Raw genomic sequence first — 12,684 nt, forward strand, 5'->3', positions numbered from 1 at the left:
TCAGTGTGAAAAGATAGACCTCAAAACCATACAGTCATTGTTGGAAAGGGTTCAAATACACAAAAATGCTGGAAAACCAAAGAATTTGTGGGACCTGAAGGATTTTCCTAAAGAACAGCAAGGAGTTTAACTGTTCAGGGCAAACAAGGTATTCAGGAATATCTTATTCAGGTCAGTATTAAATAAACAATAACATGCATTTTGTATGATCCCTCTTATTTTGGTAAAATAATTAACATTTTGCAGATTCTGAAAGGGTGGGGGGGTGTAAACTTTTGACCTCAAGTGTAGATAGGTAGATAGAAACTCAAGTGTAAGCCAGTTATTATCTTCAAACTTTATTATAATTTAAAAACAATGTATTTCCAAGAGAATGCATGAAATAAGTTACTCATTTCGTCTTTTTCGTCTTATTTGATTAAAGGTAAAATACAAAACATTGCAAGGTATAAAAAGAAAGAAGGAAAAGGTCTATATTACAAAGTGTTGTAATTTAAATACTATATTTGTTACCTGATCAAACACCTTAAACGTGAACAAATACAACATCAAAACAAGCTTCGATTAAAATCACCTTCATTTTTTATGTCCTACAGCACATGCCATTAATCATTTTCAAGTACAAAACAGTAATACTTTTAAAGTAATAAAATAATATGTTCTGAATATCCACCGTTTCTTTAGCCAGCAATAGGTAAAACATAGTTGTCATTGCATCAGAAGTTTGGAAACATACAGGACATCTTAACATGAGATTATCTGCAATACTAAAAGAAGAAAACAATATAGATGCACATTTTAGTCACTGAAGAACAAGTTCTCATCCTGTTGCTAAAACCAAATAGTTAGGTAATAGCATTTCTGTTGTTGGAATTATAGATAACAGAAAGAAACCTTCAAACGTGTTATGTTTGCATTTGTTTGTGGTTACAATAATAATCCATTAAAGCATTAAAAAAGCTGTCTATCGTTAACAGTCCACAATGGCATACTAAGATCCTTTAAAAGCTTTGCTATAAGGAAAAATCTATTATAAAATAATTTTATAAGTCCAGAGTTCTAGTAGTTTTCTTAATTGCTAACTACAAATTATTACAGATTTACAAAAATTGTGTTCACATCTAAGGTTATAGTAAAGCCACACACTTTTTTACACCTTTTAAAAAATAAGATAATTTACAAAAAGACCAAAATATATTATGGAATTTAACTTAAGTTCAAATCTATAAGGAGCAGTAAGTAACATTTTAAAATAAAATAAAATAAAATAAAATAAAATAAAATATAAAATAAAAAATTCTTCCAGGAACACAGCTGGAAAAAAGCTCTTAATTCACTTAAAATAAAATAAAAAACAATGATAAAACATTTCTACATTTAAAAAGCATACTTTTTTAAATTCTTGATTATTTCCCGCTAAACCGCCCTAATAAAATGAAATAATACCAAAATAAAATAAATAAATTACATTTACAAATTAAATTGAATTAAATAAAAACATAAAACATATCAAAGTAAATAATAAAAAAACATAAAACATATAAATGTAAATAATAAAATAAAATAATACCAAAATAAATGCATAAATAAATAAATTAAATAATAAAAAATATAAAATAAAAATTCTAAGTTTAAAAGCCAAATACTTAATGCATTTTACTAAAATAAAATAATATCCTAAAACCCTCAATAAACAAATCTCTGTCTCTTCTGCTTTTATTTGTTAATAGCAAAGGATTGAAAATGCTGTTATTGCTCCTTACAGAAAAACGTTCAAAATCTGATGATTTTAAAAAGCTTTGCTTGTCTTCAAATATGCTGAAAACACACATGTAGAACTGGACTGCGGTGTTTCAAATGACAAGTACATGACAAGACAACATTGCTTTTCTACACAGGATAGATTTTGACTTGCAGGTACAGGTTGTTTAGCACCTACTTCATTTTTGTACAGGCGATCAAGAGATTTCTCAAAAAACACAATTATTATCAACTATCACTGACATTTCCAGTTAGCTCGATTCATTTTCTTTAAATATACAGTCTGAAAAAGCTGAGCAGACCTTATATACAAGTCTTAAATTTCAGTGTCTTAGTTTGTATATATTTCATGTTCTTTTAACTAAAAATATTATTGCAGCAGGACGAATATTCTTCATATAACTGCAAAGTGCCTTGACAATAGTATTCTTATGTTACGGAGCTTTACTGCTACACACAGATTCACACGAGACTAATTAAAAGCAAACTTCTGCACCCTGAAAGTTTTTAAAAAGCAAACATCCCACCCTGAAGTTATTCGGAGATTCCTGAATTGAACCGCATTGTCATACGAACCTGCGGTCAAAGACAAACATAAAATACTACTACTACTCTGAAAGCTCCCAATATGGAATGCCCTATTCAAATCTGTACAAAACAAAAGGACATTAGATCAATTGATTTTTCTTGAGTTAAAGCTGATGTTCTTTGTGATATCAGTCCATCACAGCTATTATTCAGTAATATCCAGGATGGTATTGTTGACTCCATGGCTTTTGATTCCAGAACTGAAGAAGACAAAGACACAAAGAATTAAAGAATGAAAGCTGAATGATTTTTTAGGACCATTACTATAATAATTATAGCAAATATATATTTACGATGGACTTACCCCTTGTTGCCAGCTCTGATTGAAAGCTTGTGCTTTGTTCATGCTATAGTTGCCATTTTTAAAACCTCGATTATTTCCTCCTCGACCCCTGAATTTCTGTGGACACAGCAGATTTATGATTCCTGGTTGATATTTTGGTTTAAACTGAATTAAGCAGGAAGGCACATTTAACAATACAATACAATAAAACCCAAAATAAGGAAAGCTTGATTATTTCACACACCCCTGAACTTTTGTGGAAAAAGCTGATTTATACATTTTTTTTTACATTTGGGTCACATTTTAGTACTAAACTGAGCTAAGCACTAATCCTCAGTTCATTTCACTTCAAAAAAAAGAATAAAATACAATAAAATAATAATATAAAATATTAAATAAAACAAAATAAAATAAAATAATAAAATATAATATTTTAAAATAATAATATAAAATACCAACATAAAAAATACCAACATAAAAAAATCTTTTAAATTTACAAATTAAAATAAATTAAAACATAAAGCATATAAAAATAAATAATAAAATAAAATATTACCAAAATAAAAAACAAAATAAACACAATTATATATAATTTAAAATAAAATAAAAATGTTATTAAATTAACAAATAAAATAAAATAAAAACATAAAAGTAATAAATAAAATAAAATGATACCAAAATAAAAAAATTAAATACAATAAATACATACAATTAAATTAAATTAAATAATTAAAAAATATAAAATAAAATAAAGATTCTAAGTTTAAAAAGCATAATTTTTAAAACCTTGATTATTTCCTTCTAAACCCCTCTGATCTTCTGTGGAAACAGCTGATTTATAATTCCTTTATAATTCACATTTTAGTATTAAACGGGGCACTAATCCTCAGTGTAATTCATTAAAAATAATAATAAAATAAAATAAATAAATAACAAAATAACAAAATATAACATAAAATAAAAACAAACATAAAATAAAATAAAACAATAAATTAAAATATATAAATCAAATCAAATATAAATATAAAATAAAATAAAACAATAAAAAATAAAATAACATTTCTAAGTTTAAAAAGCATAATTTTTAAAACCTTGATTATCTTCTGTGGAAACAGATTTATAATTCCTAGTTCATATTTGGGTCGCATTTTAGTATTAAACTGAGCTAAGCTCTAATCCTCAGTTCTTTTCACTTACGAAAAAAAATAATAACATAAAATATTAAATAAAAAAAAACAAAATAAAATAATAAAACACAAATATTTCTAAATTTTAGAAGCATCATTTTAAAACCTTGATTATTTCCTCCAAAATCCCCCTAATAAAATAAAGTAAAACACCAAAATAAAAAAATAAATTAAATGTAACAAAATTAAAATAAATTAAATAAAAACATAAAACATATAAAAGTAAATAATAAAATAATACCAAAATAAAAAAAATAATTAAATTAACAAATAAAATAAAATAAAAACATAAAACATATAAAAGTAAATAATAAAATAAAGTAATACCAAAATTAAAAAAAATGAATAAAATAAATGTATTCATAATTCCTTGGTTCACATTTTAGTATTAAACTGAGCTAAGCACTAATCCTCAGTTCAATTCACTTCGAAAAATAATACAATAAAATAAATTAATAACAAAATAAAAAATATAAAATAAAATAAAAACAAACATATAAAAAAATAATAAAAAATAAAATAAAATCCAAATATAAAAAAATAAATAAATAAATAAAAAATAAATAAAATAACATTTCTAAATTTAAAAAGCATAATTTTTTAAACCTTGATTATCTTCTGTGGAAACAGCATTTATAATTCCTGGTTCACATTTGGGTCGCATTTTAGTATTAAACTGAGCTAAGCACTAATCCTCAGTTCAATTCACTTCAAAAAATAATAAAATAAAACAAATTAATAACAAAAAAACCTATATAAAATAGAATAATAAAATAGATAAATAAAATAAAAATATAAAATAAAATAAAATAACATTTCTAAGTTTAAAAAGCATCATTTTTAAAAACTTTTTATAAGATTTATAAATCCTGATTCACATTTGGGTCGCATTTTAGTATTAAACTAAGCACTAATCCTCAGTTTTTTTTTCACTTCAAAAAAAAAAAAAAATAATAAAAAACAAAATAAAATAAAATAATAAAATATCAAATAAAATTAAATAAATATTTTCTCATTGATTATTTCCTCTCTGAACTTCTGTAGAAAAAACATGATTCCTGATTCACATTTGGGTCACATTTTAGTATTTTTTTTAATATATATATATATATATATATATATATATATATATATATAAAGACTTTCAATGACAACAATATTTGAATTCCTAACTAAAACTGGTCTGTATCATCACAGATCTCTCACCTGGTTGAAGTTGCCCCGGTTGGCTCCTCCCCCTCGTCCCATGTTGCCCCTGTTCATGGCTCCTCCCCTGTTGCCCATGTTTACCATATTGCCACGTCCATGTCCTGGCCTGGGGGCCCCACCCCTGTTAGGCATCCCACCGCCCCGGTTGAAACTGCCCCGGTTGAAGCCTCCTCTGAAGGCAGGGGGAGGAAGGAAGCCTCTTGGTGGTCTGTTGAAGCCACCACGAGGTCCAGGTACTGTCAAACAAAACAAAAACAAAAGAATATTCTGATTCACAGAAGGTCACATTATAATGTCTTTAAAGTTCCTCCATACAAATAAATAAATAAGGAATAAAAGGAAACATTTAGCTAATCTGAAATGACGTACCACCCCTAAAGTTGCCTCGGTTTTGAAAGCCTCCTCGTCCTCCCCTCTGACCCTGTCCTCCACCACGGGTGAACAGGTTTTTGCCTCCTCGTCCCCGAATGCCTCCCCTCTTTGGTGGAACACCTCCCTGGTTGGGCTTCTTCTCTGGAGGAAGAGAATTTTTGCTCTCCTCCTTGTACTGTTCAAGAAGTTTGGTAGCTTCTTCTTTTTGCAGCTCGACATAAAGCACTTCACTGAAGCACTCACCTTCCACAGGCAACGTGTATATTCCTGCAAAAGATGATAGTGCTATAGCATTTTGGAATTAAATTAAATTAAATTAAATTAAATTAAATTAAATTAAATTAAATTAAAAACATAAACTTTGCTACTTTGCAATTAAAGGAAAAATAATAAGTTTACACTGAAGTACTAAAAAATAAATTCAAGATAAAAATTAAATAAAACAAAATAATATACATGGTTGGCTGAAAAACCTAATACTTTAATTTAAAAAAATTAATATTTTTTTGCTTTGGCAAAGAACTAAAAAAAGGTTTATGTAATAATATTACTAAAATTTAAATAAAAAAATTCTAATTTAAACTCAAATGAAAAAGACAGATAAAAGAAAAGAAAGATAAAATATTAGATTATAAAATATAAAGCTTAAAAAAATTTAAATAAAAAAAAAGTTTTAAATGACTAAAATTAGTAAAAATAAAAATAAATATACTGAAAACACAAAAAATTTAAATTATTAAAAAAAAAGTTGAGGTTAAAGTACTACAACTACTAAACTGAAATAAAAATAAAGATGAAAATTATCAAATCAAATATTAGATTAAAAACTTAGTGTGGCATTTTTGATCATGTTTTTGAGAGTTTTTGAAAGTAATAAAATGGTTTAGGTTATTGAAATAAAATAAAATGAAATAAAATAAAATAATTAGATGAAAAACATAAACTTTGCTTTGGCAATTAAAGGAAAAATAATAAGTTTACACTAAAGTACTAAAATTTGTAAAAAATAAACTGAAATGAAAATAAATTCAAGATGAATATTAAATAAAACAAAATAATAACACAACTAAATTATATACATGTTTGGCTGAAACACAACAAAAAAATCACTTTTGCCTTGGCAAATAACAAAAAAAGGTTTATGTTAAAGTACTAAAATTGCTAAAAATAAAATAAAAATTCAAACTCAAATTAAAAGATTAAAACTGAAATAATAAAATAAATTAAATTAAAATATTAGATGAAAAGCTTAAAAAAACGTATTAAAAAATATAAATGTTGTCCTGGCAATTGTTTCAAATAAAATAAGTTTAAAAATACCAACATTAGTAAATATACTGAAAATACAATAAAATAAATTATTCATTGAAAAACTTAGATTTATTTATTGAAAAAAAAAAAAAAAGGTTAAGGTTCAGAAAGGTACTAAAACCGAAACAAAAACTGAAATAACAATAAAGATGAAAATTATTCAATCAAATATCAGATTAAAAACTAAGTGTGGCATTTTGGGAGTTTTTAAAACTTATAAAATGGTTTTAAAAAAATGGAATTTTTACTGAAGAAAAAGTTGAAGTACTACAATTACTAAAACAGAAACAAATCTGAAATAAAAATAAAGATAAAAATGTTTATAAAATATTAGATTAAAAACTAAAAATAAATAAATAAAAAAAGCACATTAAAAAGTTCATAAATACATAACAGTATGTATATAATATTAAAAGAAAAGAAAAGCATCTTACCCTTCATTTTAAGGACCGCATGTTCAGGTACATCTTTGCCATCCGTTTCTGCCTTTTTCTGAGTCCTCTGTATATATTCCTCATCTGTCGGACAGACCACCACAGCTTTACGTTGGAAACCGGCAAACAGGCACATTTTCCTTCTTTGGGCTGGTGCTGATACATTAGTCTAAAGAGAGATATTTGAAGGTCAGTATTTTCAGCAGATGGTATAATGCTCATTCATTTAACATGTAATGTAAAAAATAAATGTACTAAGAGCACCTGGTCAAGAATGTAGTTGCGTTTTTTGCGTGCAGCGATCTCGATAAATTTCCCAAGGAAGAGAGGTGCACGCTGAGATATCGCCGAGAGCTTTGTGACATCTTTCATCTGTCGCTTCAAACTGGAAATCTGCATTTCAACAATAATAACATTAATTATAGTGTTAATAATCTCTAAAAAGAAAAAGAAAAAAAACGATTTCAGCACTTACCATCATCTTCTCTATGATTGTGTTTGTTCCCAGGATGTTGTATTTTCCAGGATTGGCTTGTGTGTGCTTCGTAACCCATTCTGTTTTTCCAGATCCTGGCAGTCCGACCATGACAATGACCTGGGAAGATTTACAGCCGATTTAGATGAGGCTTTTAAATAAAGATATGGAAGAAAATTTGAATGCTTTGCTTGGCTATGAAACCGACCTCACAGTCTTCTTTGGTTTCGGGTCCCTTCGGTCCTCTGATACGATCGCAAACAGGGATCTGCTGCAAGAGCGTAAAGCCCTCAGGTTGGGGGAAAAACGGGGTTTCGCGCTGACCGAAGTTGAACTCGACTGCACAGTTGTGGCAGAGGACATGAGGGATGAACGGCTTTCCTTCCAGCTCATCCTTACTGACTTTAAAAGCTGTTCCCAGATCCTGTCCATTTTTGGAGTAGGAAATTTCCACTTCTGCACCGTCAAAGTTCTGCCAAATAAATACACAAACCATGATATATTATGGCTAAAAATACACAGAAAAGCTACACTTGCTGAACATTTCATTTTAAAATCCTGTGAACTAAACATGTCTTAAATTGGGTTTTGAAACATTCAAATATTATATAAATATTTATATATCAAATAGAAACATTTACATTAATAATTAGTAATTAAATATTAATCTATCAACATTTAAATATTTTATAAAAATATATTAGATTATTTATACACTGCCATTCAAAAGTTTGGGATCAGTAAGATGTTTAAAGTTTTTTAAAGAAGGCTGTATATATTTGATACAAAAATACCATAAAAAACTACTTTTGCTAAATATTATAATATATTCTTATATTATGATTTATAATCAATGTTGGATCAGCTGTGCTGCTTAATATTTTTTAGGATTCTTTGATAAATAAAAAGTTAAAAAAGAACAGTGAAAATTCAGCGCTGCATCACAGAAATAAATTAATTTAAAGTGTATTAAAACAGAAAACCAATATTACAAATTGCAATAATATTTCACAATAATGCTGAACAATTTTGTTCTGTATTTTTGATCAAATAAATACAGCCTTGATGAACATATGAAACTTCTTACAATTTTTTTTTCAAATCTTACTGATGCCAAACTTTTAAACGACAATGTACAATACATACACAAATATATATCCAAAATAATATAAAATTTCAAATATTTTTGTTTTATTTTTTAAACTTATGCATTCAAGACACAATAAATAATATAATATATGCGGCAACAAATGCTGCATTTATTTGATCAAAAATACAGTAAAAAAGTAAACATTTTAACAATTTATAATAAATGTTTTCTATTTTTGTAGGTTTTAAAATGAAATTTATTCCTGTGATGCAAAGCTGAAATTTTAGCATCATTATTTCAGTCTTGAGTGTCACATGATCCTTCAGAAATCATTCTAATATGCTGATTTACATTTTTCGTATTATTGTTGAAGACAGTTTTGCCTAATATTTTTTGTGGAAACTGGTACATTTTTTCAGGCCTCTTTAACAAATAAAAAGTAAAAAAAAATACTGCATTTATTTGAAATAGAAATACTTTGTAACAATTTAAATGTCTTTACTGCCACTTTTGATCAATTTAATGCATCCTTAGTGACAAAAAACACTTATTTCTTTAAGAAAAATAGTGACCCCAAACTTGATCAGTATGAATACATGGCACCACTTAGTGGTCAAGTAATTGCACAGAGATTTAAAGGCCCCATATTTTCAAAATCGAAATTTCCTGGCTTTTTTCATTATAACTGAGGTCGAGGGGCTATGTAACTACCATATGAGTTTCAAAACAGTCAATCCACAGTAAACTGCACACAGCCTGCTTAAAGTAGCTGTTCATTTTCACGAGCCGCTGTGACTTCCGTAACGATGTGACGTCCGATCTACTCAGTCACCGCCTTCAGTCACCACCCCGAGCACCAATCACGTCCCACCCTCCTTTTGTCAAACCCAGACAACATCGCGTCCATAACATTGCTAAGCAACAACAACACGAAAACAAGTCGAGAAAACGCTGTTCAGTCTATAGATGTCGAAACTACATCATTGCACAGGCTTCAGAACAACGTGAATATAAGAGACCAGAGGCACGTCAACTTCAGCCTCTTTCACACAGCGATTCCGGTAAATACACGGATAATGTGTTCCATGATTTGTTCCGGAGTTGTTTGATTTGGTTCATTCACAGTTGTTTTCCGGAATCTGTGCGTGCTTTACACACAACCCATAAAGACATGTGACGTTTGGATGTGAGATGTAATGCGACGCGTACGTTTCACTAAACTGAAACTAACCTGAACAAACTGTGCTTCAGCGCTGATAGTGAGGAGCTGGCTCTGCCTGATCGCCGCTTCATTCCACTTTGCACGTATTTTTTTGTTGTGAAGAGTCACTTGGTAACGTGCATCATCACTACAACACTGCCTTTATGGTTCTGGCTTTTGTTCACACAGCGCTCGTTCCTGTAATTTTCCAGAATCAGCGCGCATTGTGAAAGGGGCTTTACTAAAGCAACAGTTATGTAGCTTACTGCATTCGGAGTTTGAAAAAGAAAAAACTTTAATGATCATTCTGAAATATCTTGTTGAGTATCAGCAGGCTAGGCTCTCTCTATGGCTCTGGGTTCGGCTACAACGATACATGACCGTAGTTACCTGTGATTGGCCTGGCTGTGCGTCACTCAGAAAACAACAGGCCAATCAGAAGAGAGGCTCATGAATATTAATTAGATGGGCCAAAATCGACCTGTTTTTGACAGAGCTCCTAAAAAAGGAGCTGTAAAAATATATTGAGATGGATTTTGGCACTTATACCGCAAACATATATTCTTAAGGACATCAACAACTAAAATAAACCTCCAGAAATGTGTACAATATGGGACCTTTAAAACTCATTGTCAATGAGCAAATGTTACCCTAGACAAAACCAGTCATAAGGGAAAGTTTTTTTGAAAATACATCTGAAAGCTAAATAAGTAAGCTTTCCTTAGATGTATGGTTTGTTAGGATAAGAGAATATTTGGCTGAGATACAACTATTTGAAAATCTAGGATCTGAGGGTGCAAACAAATCTAAATATTGAGAAAATCACCTTTAAAGTTGTCCAAATTAAGTTCCTAGCAATGCGTATTACTAATCAAAAATTAAGTTTTGATATATGTACGGTAGAAAATGTACTAAATATCTTCATGGAACATGATCTTTATTTAATATCCTAATGATTTTTGGCATAAAAGAAAAATCAATCATTTTGACTCATACAATGTATTGTTGGCTATTGCTACAAATATACCCCTGCTACTTAAAGGAGAACTCCGGTGTGATTTTGACCTAAAGTGTATTGAATCATGATACCGAGTGTGAACGTACCTTGCATATCTCATCTCGGTTTGTGTCCAGCTGTCCGAAATCTGGGGTCAGTTAGCCGATGCTCACAACAGGTTGTCAATGAGAGTCAACAGGGCATCGGAATAGCCATGTAAATAAATCACTGTTTTACGCCATTTACGAGGCACAAAGTAGCTCCACGCTTCATTGGTAGACTTCCAAGGGCCCTGACATTTAAAACGAGACATTGAGAACTCAGAAAAAGCACCGGTAGATTATTTACAAGAAGATTTATACAGACAGTACCTGGAAAAGAAAATCCGGTCGCCGCCATCCTGAACTTAGTCACGATAAGTCGAGTGTCGAGCACCAAGGAATTTATCAGGTTATCAACGTATCAGGTTGTAGTTTCCTTCGTGCTCGACACTCGACTTATCGTGACTACATTTAAGATGGCGGCGTCTGTTCCTGGTGGAAGATGTCTGTATAAATCTTCTTGTAAATAAACTACCGGTGCTTTTTCTGAGTTCTCAATGTCTCGTTTTAAATGTCAGGGCCCTTGGAAGTCTACCAATGAAGTGTGGAGCTACTTTGTGCCTCGTAAATGGCGTAAAACAGTGATTTATTTACATGGCTTCTTCGATGCCCTATTGGCTCTCATTGACAACTTGTTGTGAGCATCGGCTAACTGACCCCAGATTTCGGACTGCAGGACACAAACCGAGATGAGATATGCAAGGTACGTTCACACTCGGTATCATGATTCAATACACTTTAGGTCAATATCACACCGGAGTTCTCCTTTAAGATTGGTTATGTGGTCCAGGGTCACAAATGAAAACGTCCAAGGATACTTACAATATAGCATCCAACAACATCATTCTCATCAAAAGCCTCCCCAAAGTCCTCCGTCACGCAATTGCTGGTTTTCTTGGCCTTTGATGAAAAGCCATATGAGTGTGCTTCTTCCCCTGTGAATTTTGAAGGAAAAGAAACCCATTTAAAATGACATCATGAATTCATTAGATCAACTCCAATAGATTCCTGTAAGCCATCAAAGAAGCTCACCTAGCAGAAGAGAGCTATTGGCTAGTGACCAACCCACTAGGACATCATGAATCTCAATTCCTTTACTGGAAATGTGTTTTACAGGAATCTTTTCGATAATCTGTTGCAATGAAGCGCAAGACAAAGGCTGAGGGCATGACAGGACGGTTATAAATAGTATAGATCAAGTTAAGGCAGTGGTCTTACCTTCATTTCAAAGCAAGCCTTGCCCTTTGCCACACCGTAAGACGCTCGTCCCCCGGCCCAAAGATAGGCAAAGCTTTCCATGGTGAGAGAGGAGGCACTATACCGATCCCGAGACACCTTGAAGTGCAGGTCACAGTTGTCTGAGGAAAATAAGAGGCAAATGCTTTATTTCTAAAGGTACAGAGTGGCTGCACATCATCTTTCCAAAGTTTAGAGAAACAAATTTGACCCTGGACCACAAAACCAGTCGTATGTAGCACAGGTGCATTTGTAGCAATAGCCAACAATACATTGGATGGGTCAAAATTGTTGATTTTTCTTTTATATTATTATTATATTTTTCTTTAGGATATTATGTAAAGATGATGTCCCATGATGTCCCTAGATATTTTGTAAATTTCCTATAGCAAATATGTCCAAATGTACTTTTTGATTAGTAATATGCATTGCTAAGAAC

At 30.4% G+C, this 12,684-nt stretch overlaps 1 protein-coding gene across 1 annotated transcript in view; it reads right to left on the reverse strand.

Moving 5' to 3' along the window:
• Nucleotides 1-1,469: 1,469 nt before the first annotated feature.
• Nucleotides 1,470-12,684, reverse strand: part of hnrnpua (heterogeneous nuclear ribonucleoprotein Ua) — a 12,361-nt gene continuing 1,146 nt past the window's right edge. The window contains exons 2-12 of the mRNA XM_073827553.1: nt 12,228-12,367; nt 12,042-12,141; nt 11,832-11,944; nt 7,829-8,092; nt 7,621-7,740; nt 7,410-7,538; nt 7,146-7,314; nt 5,398-5,667; nt 5,026-5,264; nt 2,654-2,749; nt 1,470-2,549 (exon numbers count right to left, since the gene is read on the reverse strand). Of these exons, the coding sequence (XP_073683654.1) occupies nt 2,499-2,549; nt 2,654-2,749; nt 5,026-5,264; nt 5,398-5,667; nt 7,146-7,314; nt 7,410-7,538; nt 7,621-7,740; nt 7,829-8,092; nt 11,832-11,944; nt 12,042-12,141; nt 12,228-12,367 (1,691 nt within the window). The 3' untranslated portion in view covers nt 1,470-2,498. The remainder of the gene's footprint in view (nt 2,550-2,653; nt 2,750-5,025; nt 5,265-5,397; nt 5,668-7,145; nt 7,315-7,409; nt 7,539-7,620; nt 7,741-7,828; nt 8,093-11,831; nt 11,945-12,041; nt 12,142-12,227; nt 12,368-12,684) is intronic.

Source organism: Garra rufa, chromosome 21 (genome assembly GCF_049309525.1).
Source record: "Garra rufa chromosome 21, GarRuf1.0, whole genome shotgun sequence".
Classification (NCBI taxonomy): domain Eukaryota; kingdom Metazoa; phylum Chordata; class Actinopteri; order Cypriniformes; family Cyprinidae; genus Garra; species Garra rufa.